Below are 21595 nucleotides of genomic sequence, written 5' to 3'. Positions count from 1 at the left end.
TATTTATTTTTGGGACAGGGAGAGACAGAGCATGAACGGGGGAGGGTCAGAGAGAGAGGGAGACAGAGAATCGGAAACAGGCTCCAGGCTCTGAGCCATCAGCCCAGAGCCCGACGCGGGGCTCGAACTCACGGACCGCGAGATCGTGACCCGGCTGAAGTCGGACGCTTAACCGACTGCGCCACCCAGGCGCCCCTGGGTCTTTGATTTTTGAATCAAAGTACTGTTGGCTCCATAGAATGAGTTTGGAAGTTTTCCATTCCATTTCTAATTCTTGGATTCAGCTTCAAAAGAATAAGTGTAAGCCCTCTTTAAACATTTTATGGAATTCCCATGGAATGCCATCCAGCTCTGGACTCTTGTTTGTTGGGAGATTTTTTGATTACTGATTCAAGTTATTTACTGAGTTATGGGTATGTGTAAATTTTCTATTTCTTCCTGTTTCAGTTTTGATAGTTTATATATTTCTAGATATTTGTCCATTTAGACAAGGCAGAAAATCAGTGATATAAAAGACAAAATTATGGAGAATAATGAAGCAGAAAAAAAGAAGGCAACATAGGCAAGAGATTACAAAACAAGACTTAGAGAAATCAGTAACTTATTAAAAGGCAACAACATTTGAATAATACTTCATAGGAGTCCAAGATGGGGAAAAGAGAGAAAAAGGGGAAGAGAATTTATTGGAGCAAATAATAGCAAATAACTTTCCTAATCTGGGGAAGGACACAGACATCAAAATCCAAGAAGCACAGAGAACTTTCATTAGATTCAACAGGAATCCACCATGACCAAGGCATATCATAGTTAAAGTCACAAAATATACAGACAAGGAAAGGATTATGAAAGTAGCAAGAGAAAAAAGTCCTTAACCCATAGAGGAAGACAGATCTGGTTCATAGCAGACTCATCCACAGAAACTTGGAAAGTCAGAAAGGAGTGGTGGGATATATTATGCATGCTAAATTGGAAATATATATAGCCAAGAATTCTTTATACAGCAAGCCTCTCATTCAAAATAGAAGGAGAGATAAAGAGTTTCCGAGATAAACAAAAATTAAGGAAGTTAGTAACCACTAAACCAGTCCTGCAAGAAATTTTAAGGATGTCCTTTGAGTGGAGAAAAGACAAAGCAAAACAAAATGAAAAAAGTAATGAAGACTAAAATGGTTCAGAGATCAGAAACACTAATTCAACAAGTAACACAATGGCACAACTTCATATCTTTCAGTACTCACTCTCAATGTAAATGGACTAAATGTTCCAATCAAAAGACATAGGGCATCAGAATGAAGAATAAACCAAGACCCATCTATATTTTGTTTACAAGAGACCCATTTTAGACCTAAGGACACCTTCAAATTGAAAGGGAATGGAGAACCATCTATCATGCTAATGATCACTAAAATAAAGTTGGAATAGTCATACTCATATCATACAAACTAGATTTTAAAATAAAGACTGTACCAAGGATGAAGAAGCACATTATATCATAGTTAAGGTGTCTATCAACCAAGAAGCCTAACAGTTGTAAATATGTATGCCCCCAATATAAAGCACCCAAATATAAAATTTGATTAATCACAAACATAATAAAAACTCATTAATAATGATACCATAATAGTAGGACTTCAATACCCAACTTACAGTAATGGACAGATCAGGTAAGTAGAAAATCAAAAAGGAAACAATGGCTCTGAATAACACATTGAACCATGGACTTAACAGATTTATTCAGAACATTTCATCCTAAAGCGTCAGAATGCACATTCTTCTAGAGTGCACATGGAACATTCTCCAGAATAGATCACATAGTGGGTAACAAATCAGCCCTCAACAATTACAAAAAGATTGATATCATACCATGCATATTTTCAGACCACAACACTATGAAACTCAGAATCAACCCGAAGGAAAAAAATGGAAAGAGCATGAATACTTGGAGATTAAAGAACATCCTACTAAGGAATGAATGGGTGAGCCAAAACATTAAAGACAAAATTAAAAATTACATGGAAGCCAATGAAAATGTAAACACAAAAGTCCAAAACCTCTGGGATGCAGCAATGTTGGTTATAAAAGGGAAGTCTACAGCAACCCAAGCCTTTCTAATTAAGGAATGGGGGTCTCGAATACACAGCTTAATCCTACACCTAGAAAAATGCTGGAAAAAGAATAGCAAATAAAACCCAAACCTAGCCGAAGAAGAGAAATAATAAAGATTTGAGCAGAAATCACTAACATAAAAATAATTTAAAAAAAGAAAAAAGAAACAAAAAGAAAAACAAAAGCATTAGAACAAATCAATGAAACCAGTAACTGGTTCTTTGAAAGAATTAACAAGTTGATAGTTGATAACAGCCAGATTGATCATAAAGAGAAAGGAAAGGACCCAAACAAATAAAATCATGAATGAAAGAGTGATCGCAACCAACACTCTGAAAATACAAACAGTAATAAAAGAATTTATGAGCAATTACATGCCAACAAATTATGCAACCTGAAAGAAAAGGCTTCACTTCCAATTAGAGTTCTCTTGCCGTTTCTACCAAATCTGCAGTTATTTGCCCCCCTGAAAGCAAGAAACCCTCAAAGTCACCCATGAAGTTTAAAATCACTTTCATTTAAATTCTTGTTGATGTTTGACCTCTTATCGGGCGTTATGAAGATTCTTAACAGCACCTAATGGTGAATCATTTCCAGAAGGATTTCAATTTACACCCCCAACACCATCCATCAGATGAAGCACTATACATGATAGCTATATCCTTATGGTACGTACTTCTAAAATAAGAAAATTTGAAAATCAAAATTACTTCTTGATCCATGGGGTACGGAATAAATGTTGTGTTATCAGGCATAAAAACAATGTCCATCTCATTTTACACCTTCATTGTAGCTCTTGGGTGACGAGATGCATTGTCATTGAATAGTAATATTTTAAAATCAATGTTTTTTGTTTGTTTTCTGAGCAGTATTTCTCACGAATAGGTTTAAACTTTTAATACCATGTTGGCAACAGATGTGCTGTCATGCAGGCTTTGTTGTTCTATTTATAAATCAGAGGCATAGAGTTAGAATAGTTTTTTAGTATCCTAGGATTTTCACTCTTGTAAATGACAATTGGCTTCAAGTTAATGTCACCAGATACATTAGTGCCTAAAGGAGAGATAGCCTATCCTTTGAAGACTCAAAGGCAAACACAGACTTCTACTCTCAAGGTATGAAAGTACTATATAACATCTTCCAATATAAGGTTGTTTCATCTGCATTGAAAATCTGTTTTTTAGTGTAACCACATTTATTAATTATCATAGCTAGTTCTGCCGGATACTTTTTTGAAGATTTCATTTAAATTCCATTATTTAATATACAGTGACACATTAGTTGCAGGTGTACAATTTGATGATTTAATACTTGCACAAAAACCCAGTGCTCATCACAACAAGTGCACTCCTTAATCACCACTATATCCTTAACCCAAACACCCCACATTGCTCTGGTACCCATTAGTTGGTTCTTTATAGCTAAAAGCCTGATTCTGGGTTTGCTTTTCTCTCTTTTTTCCCTTTGATATTTGTTTTGTTTCTTAAATTCCACATATGAGTGAAATCATTTCTCTTTCTCAGACTGACTTATTTTTCTTCGCATAATATTCTGTAGCTCCATCCATGTAGTTGCAAATGACAAGATTTCATTTCTTTATGGCTGAGTAATAGTCCATTGTATATATTCACTGCTTCTTCTTTATTCATTCTTTAGCTGATGGACAATTGGGTTCTTTCCATAATCTGGCTATTAGAAATAATGTTGCTATAAACATTGGGTTGCATTCATCCTTTTGAATTAGTATCTTTGTATTTGGGGGTAAATATCTCCTAATGCAATTACTAGATTATAATCTAGATCTATTTTCAACTTTTTCGGGAACCTCCATACTGTTTTCCAAAATTGCTATGAATTTCCACCAAGAGGGTTCCCTTTCTCTGCATTTTTGCCTACACCTGTTGCTTCTTGTGCTGTTAATTTTAGCCATTCTGACAGGTGAGAGGTGCTTGCTCATCTTGGTTTTGATTTGCATTTCCCTAATGTTGAATGATGTTGAGCATATTTTCATTTTTCTATCAGCCATCTGTATATCTTCTTTGATAAAAGATCTACTCATGTCTTCTCATTATTTAATTGGATTATTCATTTTTTGGATATTGAGTTATATATGTTCTTTATATATTTTTAAAACTAACCCTAATTTGGGCAGGCCATTTGCAAATATATTCTCCCATTCCTTAGGTTGCCTTTTAGTTTTGTTGTTTCTTTCACTGTGCAGGCAGAAGCTTTTCATATTGATAATGTCTAATCATGTATTTTTTTCCATTATTTCCCTTGCCTCAGGAGACATATCTAGTAATAAGTTGCTATGTCTGATGTCAAAGAATTTAGTGCCTGTGATTTATTCTAGGATTTTTATGATTCAGTCTCACATTTAAGTCTATAATCCATTTTGAATTTATTTTTGTATATGGTATAAGAGAGTGGTTCAACTTCATTCTTCTGCATGTTGTTGTACAGTTTTCCCAACACCATTTGTTGAAAAGACTCTCTTTTTTTATTGGATATTCTTTCCTACTTTTTAAAAATATTTTTTAATTTTTAAAAATATTTAGTTTTCCTTTGGGGGAGAGAGAGAGAGAGAGAGAGAGAGAGAGAGAGAGAGAGAGAATGAGTGGGGGAGGGGCAAAGAGAGAGAAAGACAGACACAGAATCTGAAGCAGGCTCCAGGCTCTGAGCTGTCAGCACAGAGCATGACACAGAGCTTGAACTCATTGACCATCGGATCATGACTTGAGCTGAAGTCAGAACCTTGACGAACTTAGCCACCCAGGCACTCCTCACCGGATATTCTTTCCTGCTTTATAGAAGATTAATTGACTATATAGTTGTGGACTTTTTTCTGGTATTTCAATTCTGGTTTATTGGTGTATATGTTTATTTTTGTGCCAGTAACATGTTGTTTTTTTTACTACAACCTTGTAATATAACTTGAAGTCTGGAATTGTGATGCCTCCATAATGTGTTCACTTTTCTAGATTGCTTTCGCTATTCAAGTCTTTTGTGTTTCCATGTAATTTAGAGGATTGTTTGTTCTAGATCTGTGAAAAAATGCTGGTGGTATATTGATGGGGATTGCATTAAATGTGTATATTGATTTGCATAGTACAGACATTTTAACAGTCTTTGATCCTGCAATCTATGAACATGGAAATGTCTAGTACAGGTCTTTCACCTCTGGTTGTGTTTTTTCCTAGATATCTTATGCTTTTGGTGCAATTGTAAATGAGATCGGTTTCTTAATTTTCTTTTCTGCTGCTTCATTATTCATGTACATAAATGCAACAGATTTTTGTGCGTTGATTTTGTTTCCTGCAACTTTACTGAATTCACTTATTAGTTCCAGCAATTTTTGGGTGGAGTCTTTCAGATTTTTTTATATATAATATTAAATTTGTCAATAGTGAAAGTTTTCCTTCTTACTTGCTAAATTGGATGCCTTTTATTTCTCTGTTGTCTGATTGCTGTGTCTAGGACTTCCAACATTATGTTAAATGATAGTGCCGAGAGTGGACATCCATGTCTTGTTCCTAACTGTAGAGGAAAAGCTCTCAGTTTTTCCCCGTTGAAGATGACACTAGCTGTGCATTTTCCATAGATGATCTCTATTATTTTGAATTATACTTCCTCCAAACCTTCCTTGAGAGTTTTTGTTATTAAAAGATGTTGTACTTTGTCAACATGTATTCTACATGTATTTAAGTTATCACATTTTTTATCCTTTCTTTTATTAATGTGGTGTTTCACATTATATGAATATTGAACAACACTTTTAACCTAGGAATAAATCCTACCTGATTGTCATGAATGATTTCTTAAAATGTAGTTAGTTTTGGTTTGTCAGTATTTTATTGAGAATTTTTGCACTCTATCCATCAGGGATATTGGCCTATAGTTTTCTTATTTGTTGTTGTTGTTATCTGGTTTTGGTATCAAGGTAATGTTAGTTTCATAGACTAAAATTCAAAGTTTTCCTTTTTTTTTTCTATTTTTTTTAATAGTTTGAGAAGACTTGGTGATAACTCTTATTTATTTCTTTACTCATTTTTGTACTTTAGAGAGGGAGAAAGTGAGCAAGTAGTGGAAAGTGGCAGAGCTAGAGAGAGAGATCACCTTAAGCAGGCTCCACACTCCATGCATAGCCCAATGTATGGCTTGATAGGACACTGGGATCATGACCTGAGCTAAAAGTCAAGAGTCAGATGTTTAACCAACTGACCCACCAAGGTGCCCCGGTCATAACTCTTCTTTAAATGTATTGTAGAATTTACCTGTGAAGCCCTCTGGTCCCCTTTTGTTGGGAGATTTTTTGATTACTATTCAATTCCTATGCAAGTCATCAGTCTGTTCAAGTTTACTAATTCACACTATTTCAGTTTTGGTATTTTATAAATTTCTAGGAATTTTACCACTTCTTCTAAGTTTTCAATTTATCCACATATAGTTTTTCATAATGTACTTTTATAATTCTTTGAAATTATGTGCTGTTGCATGTTATTTCTCTGGTCCCATATTTGATTTTGTTTATTTGTGTCCTTTCACTTTTCTTTTTGATAAGTCTGGCTAGAAGTTTGTATATATTTTTTTCAAAGAACCAGTTCCTGATTTTATTGATTCGTTTTATTGTGGGTTGTTTGTGTTTGTGTGTGTGTGTGTGTGTGTGTGTGTGTGTGTGTGTGGTTTCTATAACATTTATTTCTGCTCTAATCATCATTATACCCTACCTTCTGCTGGATTTAGGCTTTGTTTTTCTTTTTCTAGCTACTTTAGGTGTAAGATTAGGTTTTATATCTTAAAAATGTCTGGCTCCTTGAATTAGGCCTGTATTGTTATAAATATCCCTCATAGGACTTCTTTTGCTGCATCCCAATGATTTTGGATCATTGTGTTTATTTTTAATTCCATGTGTTTTTAAATTTTCTTCTTTCATTTCCTTGTTGATCCATTCAGTGTTTAGCAGCATGTTGTTTAACTTTCATGCATTTGTCAGTGGGGAGTTAAAGTTCCCTATTATTAGTGTATCATTATCAAATCATTCCTTTATGTTTGTTATTATTTTATATATTCGTGTGCTTCCATGTCAGGTACATAAATATTTACAACTGTTAGATCTTCATGTTAGATTGTCCCATTTATGAATATATTGTGTCCTTCTCTATCTCTTGCTATTGTCTTTCTTATAAAGTCTAGTTTGTCTGATATAAGTATTGTTTCTCTTGCTTTCTTTTGGCATTCTTTGGCAGGATAAATGTTTTTCCATACCCCCACTGTAAATCTGTACATAACTTTAAATCTAAAAGAAGTCTCTTGTAGGAAGCATATATATGGGTATTGTTTTGTTTTTATCTATACTGACACCTAAGTGTTTTCAATGGAGCATTTAGTTCATTTAAAGGAAAAGTTATTATTGATAGATATGTATTTATTGTCATTTTATTATTCATTTTCTCATTGCTTCGGGGACTTCCTATGATCCTTTCTTGTCTTCTTCACTGTGTCACAGTGCCCTTTAATATTTCTGGCAGGGTTAGTTAAGTAATCACAACTCCTTTAATTTTGTTTTTCTGGGAAATTCTTTTATTTTTATTTATTTATTTTTTTTTGATGTTTGTTTATGCTTGAAAGAAAGGACAGAGTGTGAGCGGGGGAGGGGCAGAGAGACAAAGAGACATAGAATCCAAAGCAGGATCCAGGCTCTGAGCTGTCAGCACAGAGCCTGGCTCAGGGCTCGAACTCATGAAATGTGAGATCATGACCTGAGCCGAAGTCGGATGTTCAACCAACTGAGCCACTCGGGCGCCCCTTTCTGGGAAATTCTTTATCTCTCCTTCTGTTCTGAATAATAGATAGCCTTGCTGGATAGATTATTCTTGAATACAGATTTTTTTCCACTTAGCACTTTGAATAAAATCACATTTTGTATATCTGTGTCTTCTCACTAGACTTCAGGGACACAAATGATGCCAGAAAATGTCATATAGTACCTTATGAAAAGGGGAAGTCAGATGGACAACACATTGTTTTTACTTTTGCCTTGTTGAGATGAAATCAACACATGAAATTATACATCTTAATATGTACAGTTTAGTGGCATTTAATACATTCACAGTGCTGTGCAGACATCACCTACCTCTGTCTATTTCCTTTAATTTGAGAATGCATTATGTATATTGTGTCATGTGGCGTTTTACATATTAACTTTCTTAAGAGTTACGACATTATCAGTTTATCTAGAAGAGCCCAAGTTTATTTCTGATGTTCCAGTATCCTGTACAATTTACCATTCATCACAGAAAAGGACCTTCCCATTAGTATGACAAATATAAGTCAGCATATATCTGTACACTTCCAAGTAGAAACCTATGGGTTTTGTCATCAACTTGATCTAAACAATGAGGATGCTTCTTAACTGCACTTTAATGAGTACAATTAAATTTTTCATGATAACTTTTACTCTATATATCCAGTATTATCACTAGACTATAAAATGGATTATTTATATAATCATGTCAGTGAATAAAAAGATCACAATGTATGCAATATTAACTCTTTAGTTTGATAGACAATATCTTCTCATTAACAATTTCCTTAGTGCCATCTTCATATCCTTATTTCTCAGACTATAGATGAGGGGGTTTATGGTGGGTGGCACCACAGTATAGAATACTGAAACTAGCAAATCAAAGAGTGATGGAGATTTGGATAAGGGGTGTAAATAGGCAAAAAACCCAGAAGAGAAAAACAGAGTCACAACAATGAGGTGAGGCAAACATGTAGAGATAGCTTTGTGCCTGCCTTCTATAGAGGGCATCCTCAGCACAGTGGAGAATACATAATAGTAAGAAATATCAATAAACACAAAACAGCCAAAATCTAACAGTAGGCTGAGGTCAATGACTACTAATTCCCCAATGTTATATGAACAGGCAAGAGAGAGGAGTTGTGGGACATCACAGAAGAACTGATTAACTTCAGGAGGCCCGCATATGGATATGGAAAAGGTAGAAGCTGTATGAAGAATTGCATTGAGACATCCACTGATCCATGAAGAGGTGGCCATCTGTATGCAAGCTTCACGGCCTATGATGATGTCATATCTGAGAGGATGGCAGATGGCAACATAGCGGTCATAAGACATGACTGTGAGTAGTGCTACTTCTGTACTGGCTAAGAGGAAGAAGAAAAAGACCTGTGAAACACATCCAAGAAAGGAAATTGTGTTTTGATTCATTAGAGAGTTCATGATGGATTTGGGAACAGCGATGGAAATGAGGCAGAGATCCAGAAAAGACAGGTTCTTCAGGAAAAAGTACATTGGAGTGTGGAGCCAATGATCCTTGGTGGTGAGGGTGATGATGAGAAGGTTCCCCAGTATGGCTGCTAGGTAAATTAGCAAAAACAGGACCAGATGTAAGATCTGGATCTCCCTAATATCTGAGAAGCCCATGAGGAAGAATGTTCCTCCAGAGGTGAAGTTTTCCATTTCTCTGGATATTTAATCAATTACTACAAAAAATAAAGTAAACAACTTAAGACTCAGCTGAAGACAATTTATTGTTGTAGTTTCTTAATTTCCTTTTCCCTTTCTGTCATGTACATCTATCAAACTATATAATACCACATTAGAGTAACACCAGAAAGCCTCCATCGAGGTCATTGAACCACAGTGATAACACTGTGGAATGACTGAAGGGGGTGTCAGCCCATTCCAAATCACCCACCTCATCTATCTGTCTAGAGCAAGGACTATACTCTGGATCTAACATGGAAAGTTTTATAATGTGTATTGCAATAAGTAGTGAGACAAACCATGGAATATGAGGAATCAGCCCCAAATATAAATTCCAAATTACTCATTTAATATCCTTTAATCTTGAATTAATATCAGAGTATAAATTTATTCAATGTACAGAGTGAGCTTTCCCATTTGATTCAATTAGATAATGCATATAAAAACATCTGGCATAATTCACTAGCAAGAAGGCCTTTAACAAACACCATTTCTTCTACTTATCCATTCTTCCTCCATTATGCCTGAGTCAGGAAATTTTGAAAAACTTTCAAATGGTAAGGCTTTTTTTTCTTTATTAAAAAGTTTATTTCTTTTTTTTGTGTGTGCATTGGGTTATTGTTGCATGGTATTGTTTTTGAGTTTGTTTGCAATTCTTGAAATTGTAAGAAACTTTCAATAATATAAATTATTCTTGTTCATTGAAATACTAATTAGGTAAATTCCAATGGAATGTTATTGACTATTTTTCTGCACTCAGACCCATTCTGTATATATTTATTAATAGTTACGTATTTTTGAGAGAGAGAGAGAGAGTGTGTGTGAGCAGGGGCGGGGAGGGCAGAGAGTGAGAGAGAAAAAAATCTGAAGTAGGCTACAGAATCAGTCTCAGCAGCAACCTCAACTTTCTTCTGGAGATACAGTTATTTATCTTATAATTATTTATTCTGAATTACATATTAATTATTCAACAATAGAGAATATAATACATTCCTACCATACAATTCTAATAAACTTGAAAGATAGAGTTTGGGGGACCAAAGGCATTAACTGCACCAGGAATTCTGAGTAATCACAGTGGATTGGATATAGAATGTGGGAAATTAAATTATTAGCCCTTGGAATAATGATACTTTATAAATAAGAAAAGAGAAAAGGTGTTATTTAAGCCAGAGAATGCACTGTGAACAAAGCAGGATCAAGGCAGTCTGAAGAGGTGTACATAGAATGCTTGATAGGAAAGGTGTGAAGACATTTTGTGGGGTAGGGATGTAAGGAATTGCAAGACATGAACTGAGTGGCTCAGCCTTTACTATGTCTACACTGACAGCAAATGACACTCCAGGGTTTGAAGAGAATGGCATAACAAAGGTGGCATTTCTGAGAACTTAGTTGTTCCTTATGTTCAGTAATTTTTGAAGAAAGATTTTTTTTGTGTTAAAGGGAAGCAGAGAGCATATTATTTTAATAGTACACTTATGACCATATAATGAAGGTCTGGAATCATTGTACACCAATAGGTATGTGAAGGAAAGAGCAAACACAAAATAACTTAAGAGAAAGGAGATGCGTGGAAGATTTGAATGTGTTATTGAATAAATAAAAGTGAAATAAAGGTTCGAATAAAATTCTAGATACAGACCGATGGTTGTGAATTGTTTCATCTTTGCTCCAAAACTAGCCAGAAGATAGAATGTACTTGTCTGTGTCCAACTCATATCTACCTTTTTCCCACTGTGGCTCTCTTGCTTGTGTTCTGAATTCTAGTATTATAGCAAACTGTTTTGCTAATTACAGACTTAGAAGAAAAGGCTTTCTATAGAGGTTTTTGTTTTGTTTTGTTTTCCTCAGAGGGTAGGAACAAGTTGTTTTATGTCTTGACAAAAGGTGGTTATGAATATATTAATTAATTATGAAATAAAAACATAAACTTTTAACTGGTATTAAGAAATTCCTGGGGAGGGGCGCCTGGGTGGCGCAGTCGGTTAAGCGTCCGACTTCAGCTAGGTCACGATCTCGCGGTCCGGGAGTTCAAGCCCCGCGTCGGGCTCTGGGCTGATGGCTCAGAGCCTGGAGCCTGTTTCCGATTCTGTGTCTCCCTCTCTCTCTGCCCCTCCCCCGTTCATGCTCTGTCTCTCTCTGTCCCAAAAATAAATAAAACGTTGAAAAAAAAAATTAAAAAAAAAAAAAAAAGAAATTCCTGGGGCACCTGAGTGGCTCAGTCAGTTTTGAATCTGACTCTTGATTTTGGCTCAGGTCATGGTCTCACCGTTTGCAAGATAAGAGCCCCAGGTAGGGTCTGCACAGATAGTACAGAGCCTGCTTGAGATTCTCTCCCCCTCTGTCTCTGCCCTTTCTACCTATCTCTCTCAAAATAAATAAATAAATTTAAGAAACACTTTACACTATCATTGTACTCTTATAAGTGTTTTATAGCAGGGAAAGAGACATCTTTGTCCCTCAAAATACCAACAGACTTCCCATAGCCTGATTCACCCTGGCTTCAATGCCTGGGCTAAGAATGAAGCTGACAATGGCCTCTCTTCACTTCCTTGGACCTGCCACTGATGAGAATATCTCAAGCTATAAGTGTTGAAACAACTATTAAATGCTTAACTATTTTTGACCAAGCCAGTGTATTAGATTTTTTTTTCATTTTGTTTGTATTAACAAGCTAAAGCAGTTATTTGTAGAAATAAAGTTCAAGTATCTTATATTTTGATAAGCCTCTTAAAATATTTCTAGTCCCATAAATATTTTAATGTTAACTGCTCATCTTTGTGTTTTAAATAGCTCAATGTTGAAATCCCTGTATCTTCTTTTTTTAATATGAAATTTATTGTCAAATTGGTTTCCATACAACACTCAGTGCTCATCCCAAAAGGTGCCATCCTCAATACCCATCACCCACCCTCCGCTCCCTCCCACCCCCCATCAACCCTCAGTTTATTGTCAGTTTTTAAGAGGAATATTTATTCAGTAACGTCCTCTCCCACTCTATTCCTTTCAAGTAGAACAGATGAGAGTTTTGTTATGTTTTATTGTTTTGTTAGTTTGTTTTCTTTTGCAGAATAAATGGATCTCAGAAAGCATTCATTTTGTCAAGTTAGCCAAAGCCAAGTGTAAATCACAATTTACTAAATGCACTGTTGGGAAAGTGAGATCTTGCCTAATTACCTACACCAGTTACATTCTAATATATTTTTATGTATTATTGAATATGACTTACATCCATACTGAACACAACTCATTATATGAAGAGATTGGAGCTGTGGAGAGCTTAAAAAACTAGTCACATGTCACACAGGGTAGAGGAAGGATTTGAACACAGGTGGTCTCACTCCTAAGGTTTATAAGCTAAAAAGTCTTATGTAATGTTGAAACTTAGACTTGACTGTATCCCTGGTTATCATCATTAAAAGCTCTTACAGAAGTTTTACTTTAGCACTCTTCTTCAGCATAGTGCTTCTCTTTGTGAAAACAGACTTGGGGCGCCTGGGTGGCGCAGTCGGTTAAGCGTCCGACTTCAGCCAGGTCACGATCTCGCGGTCTGTGAGTTCGAGCCCCGAGTCAGGCTCTGGGCTGATGGCTCAGAGCCTGGAGCCTGTTTCCGATTCTGTGTCTCCCTCTCTCTCTGCCCCTCCCCGTTCATGCTCTGTCTCTCTCTCTCTCGCAAAAATAAATAAACCTTGAAAAAAAAAATTAAAAAAAAAAAAAAAAGAAAACAGACTTAATATCTCAATTCTTTACAGGATGGGGCACATCCAAGTCCAGTGGATCATAGAGGTTGGTTTAACAGGCTCTCCTCCTTTCTATCTCTTTTTGTGGACTTTCAAAGGATAATGCTAACAGCTAATGTTCAATACGCTTACTCTGTGCACTTCACCCATGTTAACTCTGAGGTTTGAAATGGATTATCACACACATAAAGATAAGAAAATGAATATTTACAGAAGTGTAATCATCTGACAAGGGTTTCAAAGCAAAATAGCAGCCATAACCACATTCAGAGCAAGGACAGTAGAATCATCACCAACATGATCTTATACAGGATTTTGCCTTGGCAGAGAGCACTAAGAACCATAGGTTCCTGTCCATGCTTTTTCAATTTTAAAGAGATTCTCCATTGAGTGGGTAAGTAAATACCCTGGGAATAGACCCAAATTAAAAACAAAACAAAACAAACAAAACAAAACAAAACAAAACAAAACAAAACAAAACACATTGTCCTTGGAAAGAAAGAGACTTCATAGGGGTTACCACATTTATCACCAAAGTTGTGACAAAAACTAACAAGACAGAGACTATTCCAATTTTACATCTTTCTTTAACATTACAATAGGAAAAAAAATCCATTACATTAAGGTGGGTATACTTAATATACAGTAAGGTTGAACAAGTTTTAAAGTGTGTATGAACCACTTGTCTTAATTTTGTGTGGGATGTCTTTTTATACCTTTTTCCTATATTTATGAATCTTCATTGCTTTCTTTAAGCTTTACATATGTTCGGAAATTTAGAACTTGATTGTCTCATAATTTTCAGGTATAAGGGCAATTATTTTCTCTTTTTTTGTTTTTGTTTTTTTTTTGTAATAATATTTTGCATATGAGGTTTAATTTAATCTAGCCAAATGTACTAATCTGTTTTGTCATGACTTCTGGCTTTGAGATCTAGTTTAGAAAGGATTTGTTTTCTCCCTTCTTATATTTTAGATTATACTATTTTTTTTTAAAAAAAGCAAGATATAATTTTCTAACTTTTTTCAAGTCCTCATCATTTCCCCTTCTCATTCAGAATTATCTTAAAAGTTTATTTCACTCATAGCATCATTACAAAATTCTTCTTAGCTCATTTTTATTGATGTAGATATTACAATAGCTTTTTATTAAATAATTGCTTCAATGTGTTTTTAGTAATTTTCTAGGCATGCAATCATAATATCCTAAAAATAAGCATAATTTAAATTTTTATTCCAATTTCAAAAGTCATATGTATTTCACATGTTTAGTTATACTGATAAACACAAGAGTATTTAATTGCAAATAGACTTTTCTTATTTCTGGAAGTTTGGGAAACATGCATCATGTTGCACACTTCATATATGCTATGGGGATAAATTCAATGCTGACATATTATTAGGTTTTACTAAAAATTAGTGCTGAGTTTGATGATGACATAATTCTTAATTTAATTAATGTTGAAATATATTAATATATTTCCTGTCACTATAGCTAATTTGACCTCTGGAGCAGAATAGTTTCTGTGCTATAATTTTTAGTGACTTTTGGAAGATAGGTAATATTGTTTCAGTTGAGTGTGTTCCCTTGGTATTTACAAATATAATATATACTTGCATATTTTTTCTGAATATGTAGTTTTTAACATATTTACAAATACAGAATACAAAGAAAATTACAGTCTTATACACATATAATATGTGTATAAGTAAATATAAATATAAATAAGTATAAATATAAATAAATATAAATAAGTAAAGAATATAATTTTAAAGTAAAAAAAGCAAGCAATACAGAACATTTTAAAATCACAGTCTTAATAGTCTCAGTATTTCTCTTCCAAAATACAGATTTGTAGTATAGTCAAGCAACAAAAATGATGAAGCTTGAGAATATTATGCTCAGCAAAAAAATCCTGATTCATACGACCACATATTATATGGTTCTATTCACATGAAACATCCAGATTAGAAAAATTCACAAGACAGATAGGAAATTAGTGGTGTCAGTGACTGAACCTAGGACAAAATTGGTAGTCACTGGCATTGGGTATAGAATTTAGTTTTTTTTTTTTTTTCAACGTTTATTTATTTTTGGGACAGAGAGAGACAGAGCATGAACGGGGGAGGGGCAGAGAGAGAGGGAGACACAGAATCGGAAACAGGCTCCAGGCTCTGAGCCATCAGCCCAGAGCCTGACGCGGGGCTCGAACTCCCGGACCGCGAGGTCGTGACCTGGCTGAAGTCGGACGCTTAACCGACTGCGCCACCCAGGCACCCCTAGAATTTAGTTTTTAAAGTAATGGAAATGTTCTAAATTTAAATAGTGGTGATGGTATACAATTCTTTGAATACACTAAAATTCACTGCAGAGTATACGTTAAAATGGGAAATTTTGGAGGTGCCTGGGTGGCTCAGTTGGTTAAGTGTCTAACTTCAGCTCAAGTCATGATCTCACAGTTCATGAGTTTGAGTCCCACATCAGGCTCTCTGCTGTCAGCACAGAGCCTGCTTCAGATCTCCTACCCTCTGCCCCAGTCACTCATGCTCTCTCTCTCTAAAGAAATAAAATAAACATTAAAAAAAAATAAAATGGAAAATTTTATGATATGTGAATTATATTTACAAAGGTGTTGGGGCACCTGGGTAGCTCAGTTGGTTGAGCACCCAACATTGGTTCAGGTCATGATTTCACAGTACATAAGTTCATGCCCCACGTTGGTCTCTGTGCTATCAGTTGAGAGCCTGAAGCCTGTTTTAAACTCTGTGTCTCCCTCTCTCTCTGCCCATCCTCCACTTGTGATCTGTTTCACTCAAAAATTTTAAAAAACATTAAAAAAATGTTTAAAGGTGTTACATTGAGAGGAGTTAAGATGGTAGAGGAGTAGGGATACACTAAGCTTGTCTCATCCTTGGGACACTGCTAGATAAACACCAAATCACTTTGAACAGCCAAGAAACCAATCTGAGCATGGAGACAGCACATCTTCACAACTAGAGGTAGAAAAAACGGCCACACCTTGGAAGGTAGGAGCTTCCAAGAGTTGACTTTGGGGAGAAAGGAACTGTGGGTGCTGTGAAGGGAAGGAAGTCCTGATCATGATGAAAGGAGTGAAAGAGACAGAAAGAGAGAGAGAGAGAAAATTCATGAGGGAATTGCACAGGACAAACTTCCCTGAAAGCTTTCACTGGGAAAAGGGGAGGGGTTGACTACAGCAAGTTATTATAAGAAGCAAAACACAAAGGCTGAAGATTTAGAGGTCAATGCCATCACTGGGGTTATGCCTTGCAGTGTTGGTGGTGTTCTGGTGAATAAGGAGGGTGGAGACCCAGGAGTAGCACCATGGTCTGAAGATACCCTGGGTCAAACAGTGAGAAAAAGTACTCCTACCTGAAGTGCATTTGGGAGTGGTGTCACAGTTTCTTCAGGGACAAAAAGAACTGGCAACACCTCTTTGCTGCCCTCAGCCTATCATTGGAACAAAGTTGCTTGCTGTGGGCTGCAAAACTTAGTGCCAACATTGTGTTGTACTTTACCATAAACTCTGAACTAATGCATGGTTATGCAACTGCTTTTTTAAGATACACTGGCAAATGGCAAAAACTCTGAAAGACCCTGCCCCAGAGGGTCACGATGGGTCCATGTTGTTCTGTTCCCTAAAATTCAGAGTTTGGAGTTTCGAAACCCAGCCACATGCCTGAGATAAAACAAAGTAGTATTGTGTCACCTAGCAGGCAGACAGCTCAAACACAGGCAGGGTGAAGGCAGAGATCTGGACAAAGCTGGGGACACAAAACAGGTGTTTGCTTTTTTGTGAGGGCTTCCTAATGAGTAGCAAGTCTAAACTCCCTTTTTCAGGGACAAGAGAGCAGGCAATGCCATTTTCCCACCCACCCATCAACACTGCACAACATCAGTGGCAAAAAGTGCTACCCAGTAGAGGCCAGAGGTGCTTACACCAAAACCCCACCCCACTGCTCATTGCAGGTGCATCTCCTCTAGGCCAAATCCACCTGAGAATCAGTGGCCCCATCCCCAGAAGACAAACACAAACTCCTCACATTCAACAAGTCTACTAATCAAAGTATTTTATTTTATTATTTTTTTTTAATTTTTTTTTTCAACGTTTATTTATTTTTGGGACAGAGAGAGACAGAGCATGAACGGGGGAGGGGCAGAGAGAGAGGGAAACACAGAATTGGAAACAGGCTCCAGGCTCTGAGCTATCAGCCCAGAGCCCGATGCGGGGCTCGAACTCCCGGACCGCGAGATCGTGACCTGGCTGAAGTCGGACGCTTAACCAACTGTGCCACCCAGGCGCCCCATAATCAAAGTATTTTAAAACTTCAGGGGAAATGGGAAATGGGAAATGGGAAATGGGATCTGGCTTCCTTGTTTTTGTTTTGTTTACTTTTGTTTGTTTGATAAAGCTTCTTCTAGTAGAGCAAAACACACCTAGGATCTAGCTTATTAACTGTTTTTACTCCTCCTTAACATAGCCTCAACTCTGTCCTGTTGTCTAGGAATACAACAGAATTTCCTAACAATCACACAGACACAAAATAATAACCAAGAAAAAAATTGTAAAACAGAGAAATTCACCCCAAAAGACAAGACAGGAAGAATTCACAGACAGAAATTCAATCAATTTAGATACAAGTGAGATATCTGAACCAGAGTTTAAAGTGATAATCATAAATATACTAGCTGAGTTTGAGAAAAGCATAGGAAACACTAAAGAATCACTTGTTTCATGAATAAAATAACAAAAATCTTGTCAGGCTGAAATTAAAAAAAAACAAAACTATAACTCTAGTGCAAAACTGAATGGATGCTATTGCGTAGGATGGACAAAGCAGAGGAATGATTCAGTGAAATAGAAAACAAAAGTATGGTAAATAATGAAGCTGGAAAAAAGTCATAAAGAGATATATTGGATCACAAATGTAGACTTAAGGAACTCAATAACTCCTCAAGCATAATTACAATGATACCATAGGATACCCAGAGGAAGAAGAGAAATATAAAAGAGCAGAAGGTTGTTTGAGCCAATTATGGCTTAAAATTTCCCTCATCTGGGGAAGGTAATAGATATAGAAATCCAAGAGGCACAAAAAAACTCCCATTAAATCCACCAGTGTCAGCCATCACCAAGACATATCATAGTCATATTTACAAAATACACAGAGAAGGAAAGAATCCTGAAAGCAGTAAGGGAAAAGTCTTTAATCTATGAGGGAAGACAGATTAGTTTTGCAGCAGATTTGTCCACAGAAACCTCGCAAGCCAGAAGGGAGTGCATAATATATTCATTGGGCTGAATGGGGAAAATATGCAGAAAAGAATACTTTATCCAGCAAAGCTGTCATTCAGAATAGAAGAAGAGAGGGGGGCCTGTGTGGCTCAGTCAGTTAAGCCTCTGACTTTGGCTCAGGTTATGATTTCATGCTTCATGAGTTCAAGCCCAGATCAGGCTCTGTGGTGACAGCTCAGAGCCTGGAGTCTGGTTTAGATTCTGTGTCTCCCTATCTCTCTACCCTCCCTCATTTACATTCTGCCTCTCTCTCTCAAAAATATATCAACATTAAAAAAAATTTTAAAAATAATAGAAGAGATAAAGAATTTCCAAGACAAAAGTTAAAAGAGTTTGTGACCACTAAACCAGCTGCATGAAAAGCAATGGGAACTCCGAGGGGGGAAAAATCAACAGCAACAAAGACTAGAAAGGAACAGAGAACAGCACCAGAAACTCCCACTTAACATGTAACAAAATGGCACTAAGTTAGTATCTTTCAATAATCACTGTGAATGTAAATGGACTAAATACTCCAGTCAAAAGATACAAGATATTTTAGATTTGATTTTTGAAAAGACCCATCTATATGCTATTTACCAGAAACTCATTTTAGACCTAAAGACACCTACAGAGTGAAAGTGAGGAGATAGAGAAACATCTATCATTCTAATGTTTGCCAAAAAAATGTCAGAGTAGCCGTACTTGTATCAGACAAACTAGATTTTAATTTTTTTTTAACATTTATTTATTTTTGGGACAGAGAGAGACAGAGCATGAACGGGCGAGGGGCAGAGAGAGAGGGAGACACAGAATCGGAAACAGGCTCCAGGCTCTGAGCCATCAGCCCAGAGCCCGACGCGGGGCTCGAACTCATGGACCGCGAGATCGTGACCTGGCTGAAGTCGGACGCTTAACCGACTGCGCCACCCAGGCGCCCCAGACAAACTAGATTTTAAACCAAAACTGTAACAAGAGATGAAGAAGGGAATTATATCATAATTAAGGGGTCTAAACATCAAGAAATCTAACTAAGGTAAATATTTATAACACAACTTAGGAGCACACACATGCATAAATCAATTAGTAACAAACATAAAGAATTTCATGGATAATAACACAATAATAGTAGGGGACTTTAAAACCCCAAATACAACAATGAACAGATAATCTAAGCAGAAAATCAACAAGCAAGCATAGCTTTGAATGACAAACTTTATCAGGTGGATTTAGCAAATATGTTCAGAACATTTAATCATAAAGCAGTGAAATACATATTCTTTTCAACTGTAAATGAAATGTTATCCATAATAGATAACATACTGAGTTACAAATCAGTCCTCAAGAAATACAAAAAGACTGATATCATACCATGCATATTTTCAGACCTATAAAGACCTTTCACACTTTAAGCTATGGAACTTAAAGTTAGCCACAAGTAAAAATTTGGGAAAACAACATCTACATGGAGATTAAGAACATCTTACTAAGGAATGAATGAGTTAGCCAGGAAATTAAAGAAATAAAAAAATACATGGAAACAAATAAAAATAAAAACGTGACAGTTCAAAAACTTAGGGATGCAACAAAGGTGTTCCTAAGAAAGAAGTATATAGCAATATAGGCCTACTTCAAGAAGCAAGAAAACTCTAAAACACACAACCTCAGCATACACATTAAGGAGTAAGAAGAGGAATATCAAATGAAATATAAAGCCAGAGGAAAGAAAAATAAATAAATATTTGAAAAAAAATGTACACAACAAACAACAACAATAATAAAAACAGAACAGAGCAATGAAGCTAGGAACTGGTGCTTTGAAATCATTAATAGAATTGATACACCCTTAGCCAGACTTATCAAAAAGAATAGAATGGAATGAAATGGATAAAAATCACAAAAGAAAGGTGAATAATCACAATGAACACCCTAGAAAAATAAAACAACTACAGGAGAAATGGATTATAGTGAAAAATGATATGCCAACAAACTGAATAATCTGGTAGAAATAGACAATTCCTAGAAACATACAAATTATGAAAACTAAAACAGGAAGAAACAGAAAATTTGAACAGACTCATAACCAGGAATTTTACTGAATCAATAACCAAATTTATCGCAACAATCAAAATTCTACAAAGGGGAATTCTGCCAAATATTTATAGTTAATACCTATACTTCTCAAACTGTTCCCAAAAAAATAGAAATGGAAGGAAAACTTCCAAACTCTTTCTATGAGGCCAGCATTACATTGATTCCAAAACCAAAGACCCCACTGAAAAGGAGAACCATAGGCCAATAGCCCTAATTAACATAGATGCAAAAATTCTCAACAAGATACTAGCAAATTGAATTCAACAGTACATTAAAAGAATTATTCACAACAATCAAGTGGATTTATCCTTTGCCTAGAGGTCTGTATTAATATTAGCAAATCCATCAACATGATGCATCACATTAATAGAAGAAAGAATAAAAACCGTATGATCCTGTCAATATATGCAGAAAAATATTTGACAAAATACAATATTCATTTCTGATAAAAAAAAAAAAACCCTTCAACAAAATAGATATAGAAGGAACATACTTCAACATCACAAAAGCCACATATGGAACACCACAGCTAAAGAAAAACTGAGAGCTTTTTCCCCTAAGGTCCAGTAGAAGACAGGGATGTCCACTCTCACCATGAATATTTACCATAGTACTTAGCTTCAGAAATAAGAAAACAAAACGAAATAAACAGCATCCAAATTGGAAAGGAAGAAGTCAAACTTTCACTTTCTATAGACAACATGATACTCTACATAGAAAACCTAAAAGCCTCCAACAAAAAAATGGCTAGAACTAATACATTAATTCAGCAAAGTGCAGGGCATAAAGTCAATGTAAATAAATCTGTGGCATTCCTATACACCAATAACTAGAAGCAGAAAAATAAAT

At 35.8% G+C, this 21595-nt stretch overlaps 1 protein-coding gene across 1 annotated transcript; it reads right to left on the bottom strand.

The window, feature by feature from the left end:
- Nucleotides 1–8659: 8659 nt before the first annotated feature.
- On the bottom strand, nt 8660–9592 carry LOC121023272 (olfactory receptor 14A16-like). The gene has a single exon (XM_040465036.1). The coding sequence runs from the start codon at nt 9590–9592 to the stop codon at nt 8660–8662; it is 933 nt and encodes a 310-aa protein (XP_040320970.1).
- Nucleotides 9593–21595: the final 12003 nt, after the last annotated feature.

Source organism: Herpailurus yagouaroundi, unplaced genomic scaffold (assembly GCF_014898765.1).
Source record: "Herpailurus yagouaroundi ecotype Mexico unplaced genomic scaffold, PumYag 542, whole genome shotgun sequence".
Lineage (NCBI taxonomy): Eukaryota > Metazoa > Chordata > Mammalia > Carnivora > Felidae > Herpailurus > Herpailurus yagouaroundi.
The sequence above is the reverse complement of the archived record's forward strand: the minus strand, read 5'-3'. Positions and strand labels throughout refer to the sequence as shown.